The sequence below is a fragment of the Doryrhamphus excisus genome, chromosome 18 (assembly GCF_030265055.1).
Source record: "Doryrhamphus excisus isolate RoL2022-K1 chromosome 18, RoL_Dexc_1.0, whole genome shotgun sequence".
Taxonomy (NCBI): domain Eukaryota; kingdom Metazoa; phylum Chordata; class Actinopteri; order Syngnathiformes; family Syngnathidae; genus Doryrhamphus; species Doryrhamphus excisus.
In genome coordinates, this window is record NC_080483.1 from 9,708,905 (window position 1) to 9,732,105 (window position 23,201).

The 23,201-nt window shown below is 42.0% G+C and overlaps 2 protein-coding genes across 8 annotated transcripts in view; both read left to right on the plus strand.

The window, feature by feature from the left end:
* kaznb (kazrin, periplakin interacting protein b) overlaps positions 1-19,815 on the plus strand; it is a 77,877-nt gene extending 58,062 nt beyond the window's left edge. For 5 of the 7 annotated variants that reach the window (XM_058055756.1, XM_058055758.1, XM_058055755.1 and 2 more), the window contains 7 exons: positions 1,202-1,309; positions 13,139-13,339; positions 14,969-15,105; positions 15,204-15,374; positions 16,467-16,647; positions 16,944-17,077; positions 18,226-19,815. In XM_058055756.1, coding sequence (XP_057911739.1) covers positions 1,202-1,309; positions 13,139-13,339; positions 14,969-15,105; positions 15,204-15,374; positions 16,467-16,647; positions 16,944-17,077; positions 18,226-18,396 — 1,103 coding nt within the window. In that variant the 3' untranslated portion in view covers positions 18,397-19,815. Of the gene's footprint in view, positions 1-1,201; positions 1,310-3,080; positions 3,318-13,138; positions 13,340-14,968; positions 15,106-15,203; positions 15,375-16,466; positions 16,648-16,943; positions 17,078-18,225 lie in introns of those variants that run through there. The other 2 variants (XM_058055762.1, XM_058055760.1) reach the window with 2 other exon arrangements.
* A 705-nt stretch (positions 19,816-20,520) lies between these two features.
* LOC131106612 (kazrin-like) lies at positions 20,521-23,043 on the plus strand (the record flags this gene model as incomplete). Its single annotated transcript, XM_058055836.1, has 6 exons — positions 20,521-20,739; positions 20,810-20,928; positions 21,730-22,063; positions 22,125-22,279; positions 22,588-22,684; positions 22,768-23,043. Coding segments are annotated over 6 exons (1,065 nt in total), but the record flags the coding sequence as incomplete, so codon positions are not given.
* Positions 23,044-23,201: the final 158 nt, after the last annotated feature.

Consider the following 23,201-nt stretch of genomic DNA (forward strand, 5'->3'; position numbering starts at 1 on the left):
TCATTTTTTTGTTCAAGAGTTGTATCCTCGATTTTACTTGTTGTCATGCTCTTGTGATATTTAATATTCATCCAGATCCATCATATCTTAGACAGCAGGCACTCTGGCCTCTTCTGGTCCTCCATTTAGCTTGATATATATTTTGCAGTTGGCGCTCTAAGTGCCTTTAATCTACTGTTCTGATATATAACAGTGGTTCATCTGGTCTCTAAATGTTTATAATAATATTGCTTGAGGGACAGTAAACATGGCAAAATATATTGTCTTGTGAATCGGCTGATAAAAATGTCTGTTGTGCAGTCATATATTTTCTATATTTGTACTTCTATCATGTTAAAATCTCGCCCCGTCTTATTTTCGTTGAGCCAAGCTTGTGTACTGTCTCGTCAACTGAGTGTCTCGATACACCACGAGAAATAAGATATCCTTTTATTAGAAACAAAACACAACAATATAAGAATGTAGTTGTAAGAATTGCATGAAGTAAAGTGATGAATTACATAAGTAGAGATGTATGTACAATATTTAGTAAATAAAGTAAAAAATATTAATTTAACTAAATTAATTAATTATTTAATTTAATTAGATTAATTTTATAAATTAATTTCATTTGTATTGAATTTTGCATGAAAATGTCTCAGTCATGATTTGAAGTATTTCCAAAGGTAAGGACAAAATGTTATGAGAATAAAACAATAGTTGTACGAGAAAAAAATACACTAAGAATAAAGTTGTTAGCGCACAGGGACCCTGGTTCGATTCCCCGCTCGGGCATCTCTGTGTGGAATTTGCATGTTTTCACCGTGCATGTGAGGGTTTTCTTCGGGTACTCCGGTTTCCTCCCACATTCCAAAAACATGCTAGGTTAATTGGCAACTCCAAATTGTCCATAGGTATGAATGTGAGTGTGAATGGTTGTTTGTCTATATGTGCCCTGTGATTGGCTGGCGACCAGTCCAGGGTGTACTCCACCTCTCCAGGCTCCAGCATGTCCGTGACCCTTGTGAGGATAAGCGGTACAGAAAATGGATGGATGGATGGAATCTGAGCACCTTTTATGGTGTTACATACAAGTATATGGAGTATAATGAAAAATAGCATGAGGCCTTTTGTGGGGCCCTTCGGGGCCTGGTGGTCTACTTCTAGAACGGTTGTTGCATTTTTGATACCCACCTCTAAAGTCATCGACTTCCCCTTTCAGATCCCTCAGTGCATCACAGACAGAAGACGGTGATGACAGACATGTGCTACCCTGCAGAGATATCCAGCTTGATGGACTTCGGCTCTACTGACTGCTCGCTGGGCAAAGGTACGTCGCTGCTGGGGGAGAGAGAGGCGTTACCATGGTGACGGCAGCTACTGTGTGCAGGGATTTATCACGGTACTTAAAGGAGACGACGGTTACATCAGGAGCAAATGTGTCTTCAAAGGTGTTTTCGGCTGTCCACCTCAGAGAGAAGAGAATAGTAGAGCTTTGAATGTTATTGCTTGCTTTTATATGAATACAACCAATTGCACTGGAGTTACATCAGTGAAAGTGCTTATTTTCTGGAGATTATAAAAAATGACACATTTTGCCGCAAAGCTTGTGTGCGGTGACAGTCTACATACTCTACAAAGGTTATTGATCGCACATTTGTTGTAGCATAATCAATAAGCCTTTGTGTCCATTGTCTGCATTGTTGTCCTGGATAGTCCTGATGCACTATAATAATACTGTACGCCTATATGACAGGAATAGAGTCACATATATATATTTTTTTTTGATAAAGTTTTGAGGTTATTCCGATAAAACCACGACAAACTCAAAATGTCCAAATGCAGTGAAAAAAACTGTAAATGTACAATATAAGAATTTTTTTTTTAAATTGTAACAATTTTATGAGAATAAACTCAAAATTATAGGAGGAAAAGTGAAAGTGCCATGAGAACAAAATAGAATGAAAGAATGTTGGTTAGCGTGTTGGCCACACAGTCAGGACATCTGGAAGATATGGGTTTGTATCTTCGGGCATCTCTGTGTGGAGTTTGCTATGTTCACATTTCCTCCGGGTACTCTGGCTTCCTTCGACATTCCAAAAACTTCCATGTTAGCTTCATTGGGGCTTTGAATTGTGCATAGGTATGAATGTGAGTGTGAATGGTTATATGGTAATGGTTTATATGTGCCCTGTGATTGGCTGGTGACCAGTCCAGGGTGTGCCCCGCCTCTTGCCAAAGGTCAGCTGGGATAGGCTCCAGCATACATATTAATAAGGACAAGTGGCATAAAAAAATGAATGAATAATGGTAGGCTGCACAGCGGACAAGTGGTTAGCGCGCAGACCTCACAGCTAGGAGACCAGGGTTTAATTCCAGGAGTTTGCATGTTCTCCCCATGCATGCGTGGGTTTACTCCGGGTACTCCGGTTCCTTCCCACATTCCAAAAACATGCTAGGTTAATTGTATTCATTGTCCATAGGTATGAGTGTAAGTGTGAATGGTTGTTTGTCTATATGTGCCCTGTGATTGGCTGGCGACCAGTCCAGGGTGTACCCCGCCTCTTGCCCGAAGACAGCTGGGATAGGCTCCAGCTACATATTAATAAAGACAAGTGCCATAAAAAATTAATGAATGGATATTTGTAGGCTGCACGGCGGTCAAGTGGTTAGCGCGCAGACCTCACAGCTAGGAGACCAGGGTTCAATTCCACCCTCAGCCATCTCTATGTGGAGTTTGCATGTTCTCCCCGTGCATGCGTTGTCCATATGTATGAATGTGAGTGTGAATGGTTGTTTGTCAATATGTGCCCTGTGATTGGCTGGCGACCAGTCCAGGTTGTACCCCGCCTCAGGCCCGAAGACAGCTGGGATAGGCTCCAGCACGCCCCGCGACCCTCGTGAGGATAAGCGGTAGAAAATGAATGAATGAATGAATGATATTACAAGGCTGCAGTCTGTTGTTGTCCATCAGGGGGTGTAAGCGTTCTTTTGACTCACCTGTCTTGTTGTCCACACCTGAGGCAAATACACTTCACCCTCCCCCTCCTGGTCCTCTGGGTGTGTCCTTTCAAACAACAAGAGTGTCTTTCTCAGGGGACAACTACTTCCTGGTTAGCTTGTCTTTCCAGGGGCGGGGCCTCTGTGGTGTTCACACTCATACAGGTGCTTGTGCCGTGTTGTGTTGAACGCGCCGGCCGGTATGTGCATGTGTGTGGTTTTATTTGTTTTTGCTTTCCACTTGCTATGAGAGCTCACACCAGATCTGACAGTGGAGTCGAGCCGAGCCAAGGCCCACGAGGCCATGAGGCCATCTGACAGGGAGGAAAGGAAGGCTGGTGAGTGACGTATGCACACAAGGTCCAGAAAGACGCTTGTTAGTGCCTGTGTGTTTGTGTTGGCGGGACTTTGGCGGTCATAAAAGCCAAGCTGAGAGTCGAGCATATTGAAGTTCAATGGCTCCATTAGATTCCAGGTGTAACTGCATTCATTTTGTATGTAATGTCTATTGATGAAGTTGTATGATAGTGTAACTTCAACAATGACATCATCACACAGTGAGAAATTATTCTATATGATGATTGAAAATCATTATAACTGTTTTATTTGGGGTCCGCTGGGTCTATTAATATTTAGCTTTTAATCTTAAACTGAACCTCATTCAAATATTTTGTATATATATTTTAAATCAAATATTTACATAAATGTGTATATTGTATAACTATTGTACCTGGCACCCTTAGTTGCGAGTCTATGATCAAATCTGCAGTCTTATCATCAGACTTGCGTCCACATGTTTTACACAAACGGTTGAAGAGAAGGGCAGAGCTGTCAACTGGATGCCAGACAGACCTGGCAGGTCCAAGCGTAAAGTGAAGGTGTGCAGGGAACGTTTGGCAGGGTCTCTTCATTAGTTATTTGGTGGAGAGGATTTTGAGTCCGAATTGGCCGTATTACATGCCTGTGGTTGCAAGGTGGTTGGTATCAGTTGTGTCCCGAAGGTGGACACAAATGGGGGGCCGTCAAGCTGAAGAGGTTCCCATCTAGCTCCTTAGAAAGTGGATGTAGTACCCTGTTCACACTGTATACGGTGTGGACCTCAACTGATGACATAATCGGGTGCTGGGAGGGATACTTTTGAGTTCTAAATCCCACTGACATACCTTCCGTAGAGGAAGAGCGGAGTTTGAGGACACGAGCAGGTAGTCATAAAACCCTCATAGCTGTACTGGTAGATGAGTTTAGAATTTTAATTAATCAAGGCTTTGGATGTTGTGTGTCTTGGTTGAAATGTTCAGCATTGTTCGACATTGTGTGGACGTCTGGGACCTCAGGATTTGAACAGGTGCAGTAGCTGCACTTTTACAAAAATAGCATACCTGATAAAGTTAACAAAAACACAACGATGCAGTCAATATGTGGTAGAATAGTGTGAATCCTTCACAGATCATAATGACACAAACACAAATTTCTGGAGCCATATGGGTGCCCACCTCTTACAAGGAGTTCACCAACAAAAGACACGTAGAAAGGCAAGGCCTAAACCTATGTAAGAGCCTATGTAAGTCACATTGATTGGGGCAGATGTTGCACATACAGTATTGACGTAACATAACATGAACGCATCCATCCATCCATTTTCTATACTACTTTTCTACATTAGGGTCTCGGGGGGCATGCTGGAGCCTATTCCAGCTGATTTTGGGTGAGAGGCGGTGTACACCCTGGACTGGTCGCCAGCCAATCACAGGGCACATATAGACTAACAACCATTCACACTCACATTCATACCTATGGACAATTTGGAGTCACCAAGTAACTTTGCAGGTATTATTTAAACATAGATATTTTGTGTGATTGTATAACGACAATAACATACAGTATACTGGAATACCAGGACTTCATTGACCCTGTTACATCAGGAAATCTGAGGCCGAGGTTCTAAAGGGTAGTATCTTGGATTCTTGTTCATGAGTGAGAGAAAGCTGAAGCATAAGACCAAATCCACGCAGCGTCTGCAGTTACGTGGTCAAAGTACCGGACCGCTGTGGTCACGAGAGCTAAGCCGGACGCCAAAGCTCTCATCCGGGAGGAGCTCAGAGTAGAACCGCTCCTCCTTCAGATCGAGAGGAGCCAGTTAAGGTGGCTGCCCCCCGGTGAGTAGTTCCGTGCATGCCCATCTCGGACACACTGGAGGGATTATGTCCCAAAGCCAGGGAACCGGAAGGGGTGCCTGGAGGTTGGGAAGTCAGGGTTTTCCTAGTGAGACTGCTGCCCCCACAAACTAGACCTGTTTAGGCAGAAAAAAGTGGACTCCTATAGAGCAGCTACACTGATAACCTGTACAGAAAGCTTTCTAGATCTTCCAGAATCTTCACCTATTACAGATTTTTGGTTTTCCACAGCGATCTGTTTTAATTTATTCCACCCACGGCCCGCCTCCGGGCACGCGCACTTCATTGTGATTGGTCACACTCCTGACGACTTCCGGACTACTGCCGAAACCCACTTTCTAATTTTGAATAACCCATTTGGAGAGCTGCTTGAAAAGTGGTTAGGAGCTACTAGTAGCTCATGAGGTACTGGCTGTATTGGTAACGTAGGTCGTTTATTGAGTGCAGACAATATTGGCACAACATCGGTAGTGGAACTGTGGTCTTTACACGTGGAGTAGAGTCAGGTAGATCCACAGATTCTGGTAGAAAAGGCTATTCGCAACTCCAGCCAGTGCTTGTAATTTGCATGCATGCAGGTAAGACGCTCTCATATTCATACACAAAACAAACACAGTTAGGACACTGATGAATGGTTACTCACAGCTTGTGCTTCTGACTCTTCAACATGACCAAGTAATGTTGGAAAGGCATCGGACAATATCTCAGACGGATGCATTGTTGTTGTCGAAGTCACATTCAAAGCCGACCCGGATTGGACATGTTCTATGGACAGCGTGCTTATCTGGTAATCTTGCACAGCAGAATGTAAGCATGGCCGTGGCGGTATGTAGAATAGGAGATAGGAGCAGGCATAAGCATGCTCACATAGCTTGATCACATGCTTTGCTTTAATACACAATAAGCGGCAGATGTGGTCGCATATATATATATATAGATAAATTATGGATTATTAAGCATGCTTTTAGTGGGCTTTTGTTCAGATGTAATGCTTTGTTTTCTACTTGTGTGTATAATAAGATGAGTTGCCTGTTGGAGGCTTCTTACATTAAAGCAGCTCTTTCTGTTGTTTTTATTTATTTTTGTAAGAGAGTACTAAATGCTATCAGAAGTAGCTAAATATAACTCTACTCAGCATTCAGTGTATGCCTGCATAAATCCTCCAAATTGTCTTTCAGGCGCAGATATATTTAATAGCATTCCTGTTGCATCAACAACGTGAATGAAGTGATAGTGATACTGCTGCTCTTGCCTTGACAGTTTTATGAGATTTATATCTGTTGTCCGGGGGGCCGGTGTGGGGGGTTCTCACGGTCCCCAATGGTGCGTCCTTGGCAACAGGCCCAGCACGCACATGATAAACATGTGAATCAATTACAGCTATCTGCACTCGGTATCCTCGTATTGACCTCGGTGGTAACGCAAAAGCCACAGGCAATTCATTAGTGCTAACTGTAAATAAGCGCACACAGATCCATTGCGGGATTGAGTTGCTTTGAAAAATGCCCAAATTAACCAGAAGCTCAGGTTTGATAGACACTGCCACAGAGGTATTCATTTAATTACGTGTTTATATTGTGCTTGTTGTGCTTGCTGCATTGATTCATAATGAGAGGTGTTTGTAATATTGTATCGTTCTGTCATGTTTGAAAAGGCACAATTTTTTGTATTCTTGTATTTTTTATTTTTTGAGTCTTGTATTAGATTGTACAGCTTCGTATTGAGTTTTTGACTTAATATTTAGATTTTTATGACATTGTGCCCTTTCTAAAACAGTTTAGCGCACCCTTAACTACAGAGCGTGCTTGTCATATATAGGATATTTGCCCAGCAGTTTTGCAGCAAACTTTTAAAAACAGCATTATTTTTTTTTACTGTATATTTTGCAATAAAAAAACAGCAGTGCATTCTTGCCATTGAGAGGGTGCTCTTCTGTCTCTTCTATCTTAAATACAGTGTTTATTGTATCTTCATAAAAACCTACAGACTTCATAGACACTTTTATTCACACTTTAAAGAGTTCATTCATTCATTTTCTACCACTTTTCCTCACGAGGGGTGCTGGAACCTATCTCAGCTGTCTTCATGCGAAAGGCGGGGTACACCCTGGACTGGTCGCCAGCCAATCAAAACCTGGTCTCCTAGCTGTGAGGTCTGCGCGCTAACCACTCGACCACCGTGCCACACTTTAAAGAGTTATACGTCTTTAAAATCTGTTGTGATCAAAACAGCAGTACTTACTGTAAACGGTCCTACAGATTAATTTGAATTTTGGACTTTTACTACATATTCTAAACACGTTTCAATGCAGTGTTATGCGGTATAATGTTGCTGGTGACATTCAACAGGAAGATGATGATGTATTTGATTTGGGCACTTTAATTAAAGAAAGTGTAGAGCCACTGGATTGCGATTTGTATCACATTTTTCTTTTTTTTTTAACTCATTCTCCTTTGGAATTTATATTTTGGGTACAATTTACTTTTACTTCAGTAGATTTGTAAACCTGCATTGGAGTACAGTTTCAGGAAAGTAACATACTTTAGTACTTTGTCCACCACTGGTGTTAAGGGGAGCCCATTAGTCCTGCCTCCACTTTCTGCTTATTTGTCTATAATAGTCCTTTTTACTTTGTATTTAGTTCCAAATACAGGTTGTTAACAAGCTTGCAGTCCCTCAGGTGCGCGCGTGTGTGTGTGTGTGTGTGTGTGTGTGTGTGTGTGTGTGTGTGTGTGTGTGTGTGTGTGTGTGTGTGTGTGTGTGTGTGTGTGTGTGTGTGTGTGTGTGTGTGTGTGTGGAGTCAACATAGTAACCGGCATTGCAGCTACACGCTTATATAACAAACAAAATGAATATATTTTTTTACAAGTTAGCAGCGTCCTAGTCCTGAATGTGTTTTCTTATCAATGCAGTTTAAAGCCTTGGTTTGGTTTTGTTTGATGAAGCTGCTTTCTTATCAGCTAATTGCCTGCATTAGTCGTTTTCCAGCTTTCTTCACCGAAGCAGAACATTTGGCTTATTGCTTTGATGCCATTTGGTTCAACACTGCTGCAAGGCGTCTCCATATGTTGGCAGGTTATTTGTTCTTAACCACGTAGTAATTGACAGGAAACTTTCTATGTTTCGATGGTGCTACTGGAAGAAGTAGCATTTTTGCTATTTTCAAACAGACCAAGACAGTGAGTGACATACACTTACTTACCACATCGGGCTGCATATTTTGCAGTATATTCCTAAAAACAGCAGAATTAGCTATCTAATTTGTGTAAAAGTGAGACAGGAACAACGTCAAATTCATTCATTCATTTTCTACGGCTTATCCTCAATCCAAAGGATTGTGGGGGTGCTGGAGCCTATCCCAGCTGTCTTCGGGCGTGAGGCGGTGTACACCTTGGACTGGTCGCCAGCCAATCACAGGGCACATATACGTATAGGCAAACAACCATTCACACTCACATTCACTTTTGCCTATCTGGATGGAAACTGTGCCATGTCGCATAATGTCTCAGCTTGTTTTTCTCCTGTCCTGAAAACACTTCTAATGCGGGTTAATTGCTGTGTGCATCAATATGGCGTATGAATATTTACAAGCAAGGCTTCCAACTGTAGCCACAATAAAAACCATGCAGGATTTATTCATTCATTTTCTATGACTTATCCTCACAAGGGTCGCGGGGGTTGCTGGAGCCTATCCCAGCTGTCTTCTGGCGAGAGGCGGGGTACACCCTGGACTGGTCGCCAGCCAATCACAGGGCACATAGACAAACAACCATTCACACTCACATTCATACCTATGGACAAATTGGAGCCGCCAATTAACCTAGCATGTTTTTGGAATGTGGGAGGAAACCGGAGTACCCGGAGAAAACCCATGCATGCACAGGGAGAACATGCAAACTCCACACCCAGGGTGGGCTTGAACCCGTGTCTCCTAGCTGTGAGGTCTGCACGCTAACCACTCGACCGCCGTGCAGCCCAACATCAAATTAAAAGCACTAAATGAATACAGACCCCACCCCCACTATCCACCAGCATAAGCCTGGACTTTGTTTTTCAGAGACAAGATTATTACTCTGCTGTTTGATGTGTGTGGTAAATGGCAGTGTGCTGGCATGAATTAACTCGAGGTTGTCAATCTGATTTTTGTTGAGTAGATTTTTTTATTTCTATTGGTACTTTCCCGCTTGACGGCTTTCATTACAGACTGTTTATTTGGGGTTTTTTTGACTGGACTGGAACCTTGTCTGGCTCTGCATTTAGGATCCTTATACCTGACTGCCAGAAATTGAACAATTGGAAACAGATCTCATGTAGTCTCATGCATGCTGCCCACAAGGCACACAGGATGAAAATTAGCATCTCCACCATTCTCCGGTCCATCTTCACCAACGTGGGTTAACTCCTCAGCCAATGAGACAGCCCCACATGCTAACATCATAGTTGTACCCTGACAGTAGCTGCTGTCCTCTTCTCACTCCTCAAAGGAACCCATTATTCCTCAAGGTTTCTTTTTCCCTAATGGGTTTTGAGTTTTTCCTTGCCCTGATGGGGGTTCAGATCAGGGGATGTCGTCTATTGTCTATCATCTACTGTTGCCTGCTTGTTAAGCCCTTTGAGGCTCTTTTGTGATTAAGGGCTATATAAATAAACTTGACTTGACTTGACACCCAACAAGGTATGCACATAACTGCCCAAAATCCCAAATCCACCATTGTTAACCACTCATCTACTGGATCTGCAGAGCATTTATAGTCATTCTACTGTCTGAGAGAGTGTCTGAATGGGCACTAGCTGTTTTTGGAGAGCCAACCAGAGCCACATGACACTTTATCTGACTTTTTATTAGAGTTCTGTACGTTGTTTAATCGCCCCTTGAAGAGGCACCAGGCAGCCAACTGTCCCCAGTTCTGCACCGAGACAAGGCTTCCATAGCAGACCGCTCTATCAACTTCTGCATTCTGGCAGCTGATAGTGGCTGGAACACAAAAGCCCTCTGTAGTATATTTCAAGCCAGGATGAACCCTAACAGGAAGGAGGAACTTGCAATGAGGAAATTAGGAGCTACGCCATTAAGTTGGAGTCGCCAGTGCGACTTCAACTGCAAGGTCAGCATGGGCGGGGAACTGGAAAGACATTAGTGGTCTTAGATTATTGTTTTTTGGATTCTGACTTTGTTGGCTTGCAAGTCATTCGTTCCCTCGTTCCCACTAAACCGAAACCCTAAGTGTATCCGGTAACCATTTTGAAAGGCTAAGATGTTTTTCAAGTTCCGTCATGGTCTGCACCTCTTGTCCTCGGCCTTACTTGGCTAAAAGTACACAGTCCTTGTATAAATGCCCTGTTCACACATCACAACCTGAACACATTGACCTTTCTCAAGTTCCCAGAGAATATCATGGCATTAAACAGGTATTCAGCAAGAATAGAGCCTTGGAGCTTCCGCCCCAATGGCTGTACAAATAAGTTACCAACCTCCCGACTGTTTAACATTTCCAATTTGTCCTTCCTCCTCACCATTAGGCACTTTTTTTGTTTGTCGATAAAAAGAAGTGTTCATTAAGAACTTGCATTGATTACCTTGAACTCAGTGACATAACGCCGTAGTTTATGTCCAAATTGGACCTTCGTAAGGCATACCACTTAGTCAGAATTAGAGTAGCAGATGAGTGGAAGTCTGCTTTTAACACCCCTATGGGGCATTTTGAGTACCTAGATTTGTCTTTGGGCCTCACTAACGCCTCCGCAGTGTTTCACACTTTGATGAATAACATGTCACATGATATGTGAGGTCGTTTTGTACTTAAACAACATTCAGATTTCCCCCTCTTGTCTTCACAAGCGTAGGCAGCATGAATGGTGCTTAGTGACTTTGTGATATTTGTTAGGCCAAGAAATATGCTTTTCACTTCAATTCGTTTCTAGAGTTAATTGTGAAGGAAGGACAACAACAGGCTGATCCGGCTAAGATACAGGCCGTGGTTGATTGCCCCACTCTTATAGTATATCAAGAAAGAATCTGCAGGGTTTGTGGGCTTCGGGAATTTCTACCGTAGATTTATGTTATCTGTTTGACCTTTTGTAACAGAAACAGCAGAACTCTTTGACTATAGTTTTTGCAGTACTTCCTTACCAAAAAGCGAACATTTGTGTCATAATAGAGAATCTGTAACTAGCAACGTTGCAGTACTTCAAAATATCAAAGCACTCCTCTTATATAGAGGATCTTTGATTGACTTTTTTTGCAGCAGCCAGCAAAAGGAAGTATGGCGGTAGTGCTCCCTCATGTTTACAGATCGTTGTTCAAACTGACAAAAGGAGACTAATCCCAGCGATTAGAACTGCTTCCCACTGTGGAGAGCTTGTAAGGCGTCTCAGTGAAAGCTATCACCGGATGAAACACTTTTTTTTTTTTTTTTTATCACTGTTAGAATTTGAATAGTAACATTTTGTTTCATGCAGGCTGAAGCCGTAAAACCAGCCCGGGCAGCCCTCCCCCTCTCTTGGAAGCAGCTGCTGCTCAAGGCGCTGTTGGTCGTTGAAGCTAAGCCTCCATTGTCCAATAACACTGATTGGAATATTGATAGCAAGAATAACAAATCACCTAATGGTAAAATATCTCCTCTATATGGGCCACAAAGTAAACATTATGTTACATTTATATATATATAATATATATAATAAAGGCATATCTTACATTTCATTTGTTTAAGAGCCTTTTCATGTACACTTGGCTGCAAAATGTCCATATGTGACTGAATGAGGTTTAAAAATCAAGTACAGTTTTATAAACAATACGCAGTTTTTAACAGTGCTTCTCCTCAAACGTGCCCACCATCGGGTCTTGTGTCCTGCTGCTTGTGTTTGACAGTTTCACCTGAGGGTTGGGCGTGTGCAGCAAAAAGCATGCAGTACATGTGCTGCTTATCTATCGACGTATCTATCAACAAACTTTTTACAAGTACCACCTTAAAAATATGTTGCTCAGCAAGTACCACCGTTTTTGCTCCCTGTGCTTACCGCTTAGATTCCAATATGTGGCTAGTACTTGCACATAGTTGGCTTAAGTTGGCGTTAAGGTAAACCATATGATATATAATGAGTAGAATTTACTTTGAATTCAATTTCTTTTTGGTTAATTCATCAAACAAAAATCTCTAAGTACCTCTAGATGGTGCCTGCTTACCACCATTGGTACATGTACCACATTTTGAGAATGAATGAAGTCACTATCAGGACTATTATCACCATCACTTTCTTCTGCCTTCTGATTGGTTATAGCGCCACCTTTTGCTGTAGTATATAGAGAAAATAATTGGGGTTTTTTTTCATCCCGATACAACAAACAACTGGGCTGCACACAGGCCTCACAGCTAGGAGACCCAAGTTCAATCCCACCCTCGGCCATCTCCGTGTGGAGTTTGCATGTTCTCCCCGTGCATGCGTGTGTTTTCTCCGGGTACTCCGGTTTCCTCCCACATTCCAAAAACATGCTAGGTTAATTGGCGACTCCAAATTGTCCATAGGTATGAATGTGAGTTTGAATGGTTGTTTGTCTATATGTGCCCTGTGATTGGCTGGCAACTAGTCCAGGGTGTACCCTGCCTCTCGCCCGAAGACAGCTGGGATAGGCTCCAGCACCCCCTGCAACCCTCGTGAGGATAAACGGTAGAAAATGAATGAATGAATGAAGAACAAACAACTGTAGTCCTTAAAAAATCAGCACCAGAGGCAACACTCCTGTTGTATAGACAGTCTTTGAGTCTTGACTCTTGTCCTGGAGCTCTGTTAAACCGATGATGTAATGTATGTTCGTGGCCAAGATGATCACTCCTCTGCATTTTTGATGCTAAAAATGAAACATACCAAAATTGTTTGTAAAGCATATGACATTGTGTCATTAGGATAGACTCCAGCTTCCAAGACTCCACTGGCCAAGAAAAGCCAGTGTTCTTTAAATAGTGTGTCTCTGTGTGTCTGCCCAACAGTGTTGTTACACGAGGAGGTGGCCCAGCTTCAGGAGGAGGTCCAGCTGCTGAGGCAAATGAAGGAGATGCTGGGTAAAGACCTGCAGGATGAGTCCCAAGGAGGAGAAGGCACCACCGCCGGCCTGCTCTCTGCCGCTGAGCTCCGGGTGCAGCTGGGCGACAAGGAGCAGGAGCTGGACCGTGCCAAGGAAGCCTTACAGGGTCAGTATGCTAACTTTGTCTCCAACTTTTTGCGACTCCTACTCCAAGCGTACAACACGTAAAACTGCCACATCAGAGCCATAGCAGTAGACTCGGCATTTATCCACCTGGGCCTTTTGTGCACTTTGATGACAGCGACAATTGGGACGAAAAAGGGAGTGTCAGGTCTTAAATTTCACAGCATATTCCTACACACTGCAAGGGTCCCGCCTCTGTTACGGCTCTGAAGGTGGAAAATTGTACAGCAACAATACTGGTCATGCAGAAAGCTGACATTGAAAAAAGATGCAAAAGAAAGCTTTTAGACACAGATGTCCTGTAAAATCGCAGCATCAGAGCCTTAACCATAAAGCTGGCATTTATCCACCCGTGCCTTTTACACAGAAACTGGCAAAGTTGGGATATTGTCGCATGTGCACTTTCCCACACTGACACAGCAATCGGATGACTAGATAATGTCTGGTGTAATACATAGAATACTTCTGGAGCAACCACAAGGGAAAAAAGGTCATCTGGCATTTGTCCACCGGTGCCTTTTACACAGACCTCGGCAAAGCCGGATGTTTCCACAACTTAGTGCACTTTCACACAGTAACAGCATCCTGTATGTATGTGTGGAGTATTTATGGGATAGTGACAATTGTTTTCAACATTGCATTGCACACAGACGGCGGTTGTGTGGTTAGCGCGCAGACCTCACAGCTACGAGACCCGGGTTCAATTCCACCCTCGGCCATCTCTGTGAAGTTTGCATGTGGGTTTCTCCGGGTACTCCGGTTTCCTCCCACATTCCAAAAACATGCTAGATTAACTGGCGACTCCAAATTGTCCATAGGTATGAATGTGAGTGTGAATGGTTGTTTGTCTATATGTGCCCTGTGATTGGCTGGCGACCAGTCCAGGGTGGACCCCGCCTCTTGCCCAAAGACAGCTGGGATAGGCTCCAGCACCCCTCACGACCCTCATGAGGATAAGCGGTAGAAAATGAATGAATAAATCCTGCATGGTTTTTATGGTGGCTACAGTTGGAAGCCTTGCTTGTAAATATTCATACGCCATATTGATGCACACAGCAATTAACCCTCATTAGAAGTGTTTTCAGGACAGGATAAAACAAGCTAAGACATTATGCGACATGGCACAGTTTCCATCCAGTTAGGCAAAAGTGTTGATGATGATGAGCGGTGCGCCGGCCAAATGTGTTGTATAACTTAACAGCTTTGGAATGTGGAGGCTGAAATATGAATGGAAGGTGAACATTTGACAGGAAAGGAATGCTGACCGCGGCGTACTTCACGTGAGGTGCGGCTTTTACAAGGTGGAGAGTCGACATAGAAATAAGTTCATTTTGTATGTTTGCCAGAAAAATACAGTAGTTGCATGGTTCTTTTCTTTGGGACTTTGAACATGGGGCCTATTTGCAGTGCCCCCTTTGAGGCTCTGTGCTGCACTTATCCAGTTTTCCTTTAAAGCGTGTACTTTTGGGGCCTTAGTGATAGTGTTCTCACCTGGTCTCATGCTGAGAGTCACATTTTCCCATGTTCAATAAGTTCATACAGGTAATAGCAAGCTTTAACTATATTATGTATAACAATGAGGACTTCTGACATCTATGCATGTACATTGTAGCAATGAAAGCTGACCGTAAGCGTCTAAAAGGAGAGAAGGGCGACTTGGTGAGTCAGATGCAGCAGCTATACACCACACTGGAGAGCAGAGAGGATCAGCTCCGAGAATTCATCCGTAACTACGACCAGCATCGAAAGGTGATGCAACAAGCCCACTTTTTCTTTCAATGTGTTTATAATAGCATTGCTAGCCAACGGGCCCTCCATTGATCGTCTGCTTTGTTTGTTCTTTCTAGGAGAGCGAGGACGCAGTGAAGGTCCTGGCCAAGGAGAAGGACGTGCTGGAGAGGGAGAAGTGGGACCTGAGGAGGCAGACCAAAGAGGCTACAGAGCAGGCCAACATCCTGCGCTCTCAGCTGGACATGAAGGAGAACAGGATCAAGGAGCTGGAGGCTGAGCTCACCATGGTGGGTTTAAACTAAACTCTTATTAATGCCATTCATTTTTTTTTTAATCTTAGTGTAACCTTTCTCCTCGCTCAGTGACAACGTCAATGTAAAATCTTTCCTTTTAATTGACATAAACCAACGGGAGTCATTTCTATGTTGAAATAAGCTGGAGCCTATCCCAGCGTGGTACTGGTCGCCAGCCAATCACGGGACATCAAATCATTCAATAAAATATACATGAAATTAATGAAATAAAATACTAGGATTGTGATATTAAGAGAAATAAATACAAATGCTTTTATGAAAAAAAAAAGAAACATTAACGTGTGAAAATAAATCCACAAATATCATTCTACTTCTTCTTATTTGTGTTTTTAATTAGATTAACGTGGAAAAAACACGCAATTTGCCGACAGTATGAGGTGTTTTGGACAATAACTGACACAATAAATAAGAATCAATTATATCAAATTACAATTCAATCATAAAAATAATACCTTAATAAAGTAAGTGCTCATTTAAAAATTTTAAAAATATATATTATAATATACAAATATAAAAATATATATTATAAAATAATATATATAATAATATATATACATAATTGTAATATTATGTAAAATATTCAATTTAATCCAAGTGCAATCTAAATAAATAAATAAATACATACAAAAACAGAAACAATAAAAATATTAGACACAATTTTATTTACTGCAAAATTAAATGTATTAATTAAATAAATTTATAAAAATGTAAATTTATTAAGTAAATTAAAAAAAAATACATTTATTAATTAAATAATTTTAATTTACAAAAAAATGATGAGTACTACTATTATTAGTATTAATAATTTGACATGGTGGGATACAGTAATTCCTCGCCACTTTGCATTTTGAATTTTGCAGCTTCAATCTTGCGTGGTTTGCAGATTTTCTATGTTCTAACTATGAAAATATTTGATTTATAAATAAGGAAAATAAAGTTCCTTATATCATGGTCAACATGACAAATGACGGATTATAGAGTATACTGTATAGAACTATGACAATCACGTACTCTATGTGTACATAAGGTATATAAGACAATTGTGTTGTTTTCTTCTTCTCTCAGGCCAAGCAGTCTCTGGCCACGCTGACTAAAGACGTACCGAAGCGCCACTCCTTAGCGTCCGCCACTGAGCCCGTGGTGAACGGCAGCCAGGAGTGGGTGATGCAGGCCGACCTGCCGCTGACTGCCGCCATCCGGCAGAGTCAGCAAACGCTCTACCACGGACACACGGCAGACAGACAAGGTAGCTGGTCTTATATGCCCGTCCGTCTCTCTATCTAGACACTTCATTAGGTACACCTTTACGGCTCCATTACTGTTAGACGTAAACTATGTTTGTTATTGGAGTTGTACGAGATCATAGATATAGAGGTGTATCTAATGAAGTGTCCATATTTTGCTGTGGCCTCCTTGCTGTTTCATTTTCAAACTGACTAACAAACGGGATTCTTCCAAGTTTCTAATACTAATTATGGGTTCCTGGCTCAATGTGTGTCTGCTTGTGTGTCTTGGTGTGTGTGTGTGTGTGGAACCCTGTAGCTGTGGTCAGGATCAGCCCCTGCCACTCGCGCCAGCCGTCCGTCATCTCGGACGCCTCGGCCGCAGACGGGGACCGCTCGTCCACGCCCAGCGACATCAACTCCCCTCGCCACCGGACTCACTCTCTTTGCAATGTAAGAGCTGTGTACAATTAATCAACATCGTCATCTTCAAGTGTGTGTCTGTGCTGCTGTGGGCCTTCTTGGCGTTGGTGGGGGTCTTATACTGTTGGGCTAGCTGCTTCCTTGCAAAGAGCTAGCATGAAGAAGACGAGGTGTATTCATTCATTCATTCATTTTCTACCAATTATACTCACAAGGGTTGCGGGGGTGCTGGAGCCTATCCCAGCTGTATTCGGGTCGCCAGCCAATCACAGGGCACATATAGACAAACATGTACACTAGCGTACACTAGCTAGTGTACACTAGCTGTATACTAGCTGTACACTCGCTGTATACTAGCTGTACGCTAGCTGTACACTAGCCGTATACTAGCTGTACATAGCTGTACACTAGCTGTATACTAGCTGTATACTAGCTGTATACTAGCTGTACACTAGCTGTACACTAGCTGTATACTAGCTGTATACTAGCTGTACACTAGCTGTACACTAGCTGTACACTAGCTGTACACTAGCTGTATACTAGCTGTACACTAGCTGTACACTAGCTGTACACTAGCCGCATACTAGCTGTACATAGCTGTACATAGCTGTATACTAGCTGTACACTAGCTGTATACTAGCTGTATACTAGCTGTATACTAGCTGTACACTAGCTGTACACTAGCTGTACACTAGCTGTACACTAGCCGTACACTAGCCGTACACTAGCCGTACACTAGCCGTACACTAGCCGTATACTAGCCGTATACTAGCCGTACACTAGCTGTACACTAGCTGTACACTAGCTGTACACTAGCTGTATACTAGCTGTACACTAGCTGTACACTAGCTGTACATTAGCTGTATACTAGCTGTATACTAGCTGTACATTAGCTGTATACTAGCCGTACACTAGCTGTACGCTAGCCGTACACTAGCTGTACACTAGCGGTATACTAGCTGTACACTAGCTGTATAATACCTGTATACTAGCTGTTCACTAGCTGTACACTAGCTGTACATTAGCTGTACACTAGCTGTATACTAGCTGTACATTAGCTGTACACTAGCTGTATACACATTATCTGTATACTAGCTGTACACTAGCTGTACACTATCTGTATACTAGCTGTACCTTAAGTGTCTTCTCTCCTCTGTGTGTGTGCGTGTGTGCCGTAGTCGATGGAGGACTTGGAGGACCAAAAGCGTAAGAAGAAGAAGGAGAAGATGACTTTGGGCTCCCTGTCACGCGTGTTTGCCCGCGGGAAGCAGCGCAAGTCACTGGACCCGGGCCTGTTTGATGGTACTGCCACACCTGATTATTACATAGAGGAGGATGCCGACTGGTGATGCTGCGTGTGTGTGTGTGTGTGTGTGTGTGTGTGCCATAGCCTAAAAGAGAATGCTCCTCCATGAAATGTATAGTATATTATCCTCAAATTGTATGTATGTAAATTATATATATATTTATAGATGTATATGTATGCATATGTATATACGTTTACATGCATAAATATATACAGTACGTGGGGTTATTATCACTCAATGTGTACACATGCTGTATTATCTTCAAATTGTCTTTACGTTTTGTTCTTTTACAACTTGAGACTTGAAGGACTGCTGTTTATGTATAAATAGGAGTGTTTTTACTCTGTTTATTTTTACATTTATCATGCTTTCTGTCCGACACAGCCCATTTCACATGACCTTGCTGGCTTTAAACTCTTTTTTTTTTTTACTTCTTTTGGACACATGGCAATTTGTTTTCATATAAGAAAAACATGCAACCTTTTTCATTTGGATTTTTCAAAGTGACATAAAGAAATAGGAGATAAGTTATATCATATCACACTGTGGGCTGCAAGCATTTAGAACAGAAAATAACCACTGACTAAGCTGAAAAATGCACATTTAGGCATAAAGATTCGCCCTATACAAATATTGTATTTCCTCAAAATGCAGGCAACGCACTAATATGAAAAATTAATGCCTCACCTCAATGTAAACCCTCCTTTTCTACTGAGTCGCAGTAACCTTTTACATGATTATACCCAGCTATTTTTTCATTAGTGCAGCTGATTGAATGTTTTTTTTTATTAAAAATAAATATTAAAACAATTTATTAAATCATCTGAATGAAATGACGAGGCTAAATTTGAACTACACACTGGTATAATAATTAACTTAAACACAAAGCAATATGCATAAAAATTGTTTGTCAAAAAGCATGTTTCTGTTTTTTATCTGAAGCTTTTTCATTCAATAAATAAAAAAATAAATTGTGAGCTAGATACAGTTATGTATAACATTACATAGTATATCTTTATTTATGGGTTAGGGTTATTTTATGTATAAAATAACTCTCTTCACGACTCCATATTTACCTTGGTTAAAAAAAAACTAAATTCAGAATATAATAAAATATTTTGCTTTCAATAAATGTCTCTTTCTCTAACAAAGTTATTTAGTTTCAGCTATTTGAGGAAATACGATAGGAGTCTTTTAGCGCTTAGCCTGCTAGCATCGCTGACTTGACTGAGCTGAATGAATGTGTGAGAAACATCTGCACGACTTTCTTTATGTCGCATTATTATTATTTTTTAATCTGTCGTTCATCCATTCATTGCCAAACACATTCATTGAGTCATCCTTCTCTCTGATCTTGCATTATAGATGCAAGGTCTCTTCATTTGTTTTTGTTTTTTTTGTTGCTTTGTGTAAAAAGCTCTAATAATTCTCTGCTTAACGTTGAATAAAAGTTGAAATCTATTGAAGTATTTTATTTAAATTGAAAAAGGGAAGAAAAAAAAAAGACTTGAGAATATTGATCTCCCTCAGATAAGGAGATGTACCCAATTGAAATGAAAATCTTATTTTAATTACAAATAAAACAATGAATACACGCTATGTGGTAAATGTGTGTTCCATGATGAGTAGTGTTGTTTGTCTTTTCTTCTTTCACCATTTTTAACAACTCAGGTGTGTTTGTTTCTGGGGATTATTCACATCACTCTGGTCCACTGCAGGAGAATTTACAATTTGCGGCAGTTTTTTATTTATTTTTTTTTTTTTAACCCTTTTGGAACTTGCATGTGAGGATGAATCAGGTAAACACACATAGTTCATCCTGCATGAATAACTGATGAATAATCCCAGTGTCTCTAATGTTTCTCATGTTTCTAGTGGTCCTTTTAACCCTCCTTCTCATCATCATCAGGTAGTCACCTTTACTAAACACAATCATCTGATTTACAGCTACACTATTGGAAAAAGCCATTTTCCGGCCTATGCAATATTGTTTATTGCCTATATAAAATATGTAGCCCCCATCTAGTGGCCATGTGAGGAACATACACAACCCACCAATCAAAAATTGGTAGCCAGTAAAAGCTATTTTAATGCTATGTCACTACGCTAAACAATATCCCCATAAGTTATTTTTACAATATCTGTATATTATTCTGACCTTTAACCCTCACCCTGCCCGCATGCCCATGCCGTCACTTCCCAGACACGCAGCAGCAGAGCCTGTCTGACGGAGAGGAGCAGCTGGATCGCCTCCAGCAGGCGGCGCTCACCCGGACCATGTGCATGTCTGTGTGGAGGGCGGGTGTGGTGGAGGCCTGGCTGGAGGTGGTCATGGGGATGCCCATGTACACACGGGCCTGCTCTGAGAACGTCAAGAGTGGGAAGGTACACTATAGCTTTTAGTCGTTTTCACTCAGCGTATTCAGGATTCAGATGATGTCTCCTTGTTATGAAGGTTCTTCTCGGCTTGACTGATGAGGACTTAGAACTGGGACTGGGCATCAGCAACCCTATTCATCGCAGAAAACTAAGACTGGCCATTGAGGACTACAGGAGGGCTGAAGGGGACCAAGGGTGAGCACACTAGTAAAATCATTCATTCATTTTCCCAGCTGTCTTCGGGCGAGGGGCGGGGTACACCCTGGACTGGTCGCCAGCCAATCACAGGGCACATATAGACAAACAACCATTCACACTCACATTCATACCTATGGACAATTTGGAGTCACCAATTGTGGGAGGAATGTGGGAGGAAACCGAAGTACCCGGAGAAAACCCACGCATGCACAGGGAGAACATGCAAACTCCACACAGAGATGGCCGAGGGTGGAATTGAACCCTTAACTCCTGGCTTTGAGGTCTGCGCGCTAACCATTCGTAAAATAGGAAAAAGAGGAAAAAGCGTTGAGAAATGAATGAATGAATAATAAAAACTTAAACTATATTAGGAAAGCAGGAAGTGAACAAATGTAACAGTTCCTGATTGTAAAAGTACCAGATGGAGGGGTAGGATTTAATAAGCTTTGCTTCTTCCTACTCCTTTTGGACATGTGGAACTGTGAACTGATTATGTGATGCATTCAATTGTAATCTGATGCATGTTCAAATGAAATAAAACCATTACCATTAGTCAAGCTGTTCTTTTTGGATCTACTGACAAAGGCTAGTCAAAGATCTGCTATATGACTACATATTTATGTATTTCAGAACATACTGTACATACTAACCAATCAATGATCCATCATTATGACTGATGCATTTTGTTGTTAGTAGAGATTTACTACAAAAAGGCTAATCAAAGATCCTCTATTATGACTAAAATGCTCGTCAAAGATCTTTTATTATTGGTGCTTATGGCTGTCCTCTTCCATCCAGTCTGTCCAAAGCATCAGACATGGACCATCACTGGGTGGCAAAATCTTGGCTGAGTGATGTGGGGCTGCCTCAGTACTCGCAAGCCTTCCAGGCTCAGCTAGTGGACGGACGAGTCCTGAGCTCTCTGGGCCGTAGAGACCTGGAGCGGTTCCTCAATGTCAGCGACCAGTTCCACCAGACCAGTCTGCTTCTGTCGGTCCAGATGCTGCAGATGCTCGGCTTTGATAAGGAAGTCCTGCAGGCACGAAGGGCCAAATGTGAGCAACAAGACCCGGACCTCATTGTTTGGACTACTCATAGAGTCATGAAATGGATCAGAGACATAGACCTCAAGGTGAGCTCTTCACACAATAGTCACGCAGATTCAGATAAGCTAACATGTTCGGATCCTTTAGGAATTTGCAGACAATCTTGAGGGGAAAGGGATCAACGGCGCTGTGCTGGTTCTGGACGCCTCGTTCAACACAGACGCCATGGCCAAAGCGTTGGAGATCCCAGGGAACAAACACATGCTGCGTCGACATCTGTATGAAGAGATGAAAACACTCAAGTGAGTTTTAGACATAAATGGCAAGACTAAAGTCTATGGTTAGCATCACACTGCAAATCACAGTTTTTTTGTCCTGTCCAGATTTGCTCTACCTGGCAAAAGTGTAATGTACACCTTCCCTGTTATATGGACTATTATTTGTTTCGATTTGATGTTTTTTTGTTCTGCAAACTTGGAGCGGAGCAGGAGGGGATAGAAAAGAAAAAAAAATAAACAACAACAACTGCAGAATATTTCCAGAAATGTTTGGTTATACTCCAAATTTGCACCATGTTGTGTTCTACTGTAAACGTTGAAATTGTTCACAGCAACAAGGCACCGCTAGGCGAGGCCATGGCTTCTCCTACGCCTGTGGCTGTCAGCCGCTTTGCTGAGGGCAGGGTGCCACTGAGGAGATCCAGCAAGGTATCGTCACTAAACAACATTAAAATGTAATCAAGAGTAAATCCATCCGCATTTTATGTCGCCACATCTTTGCATGCGCCCAGAGTCCGTTGAGGTTCCGTGCACATTCTGCAGAACGACGGGTGGACAACCAGGGATCCCTACCCAAGGAGGCTGGGTCGGTTCCACTGGCCAAGGGCAGCCCCGTGCACGCCTACAAGAGTGTGGAAATAACCAACGTGTGAATCGGTACAGTATTATGTACCGTATTATTATGAATAATCATAACAATGAATGAAGAAGAAACCCATGTAAATATGATAATATTATAAAGAAGACCACTTGATGGATTCCAACTTCAGCTTTTTGGACATTTTCAATAAAATCTACTACTAAAAATGATGAGAATGAATTTCTTCCCATTTTTTCACTTTCAATATTTTACATGTAATTTCTGTAATAACCCTTCCATATTACATGCGGTAAATAATACTGCTTTCTGAGCACACATAACACTGGGCAGCTGAAGGCCTGCAGT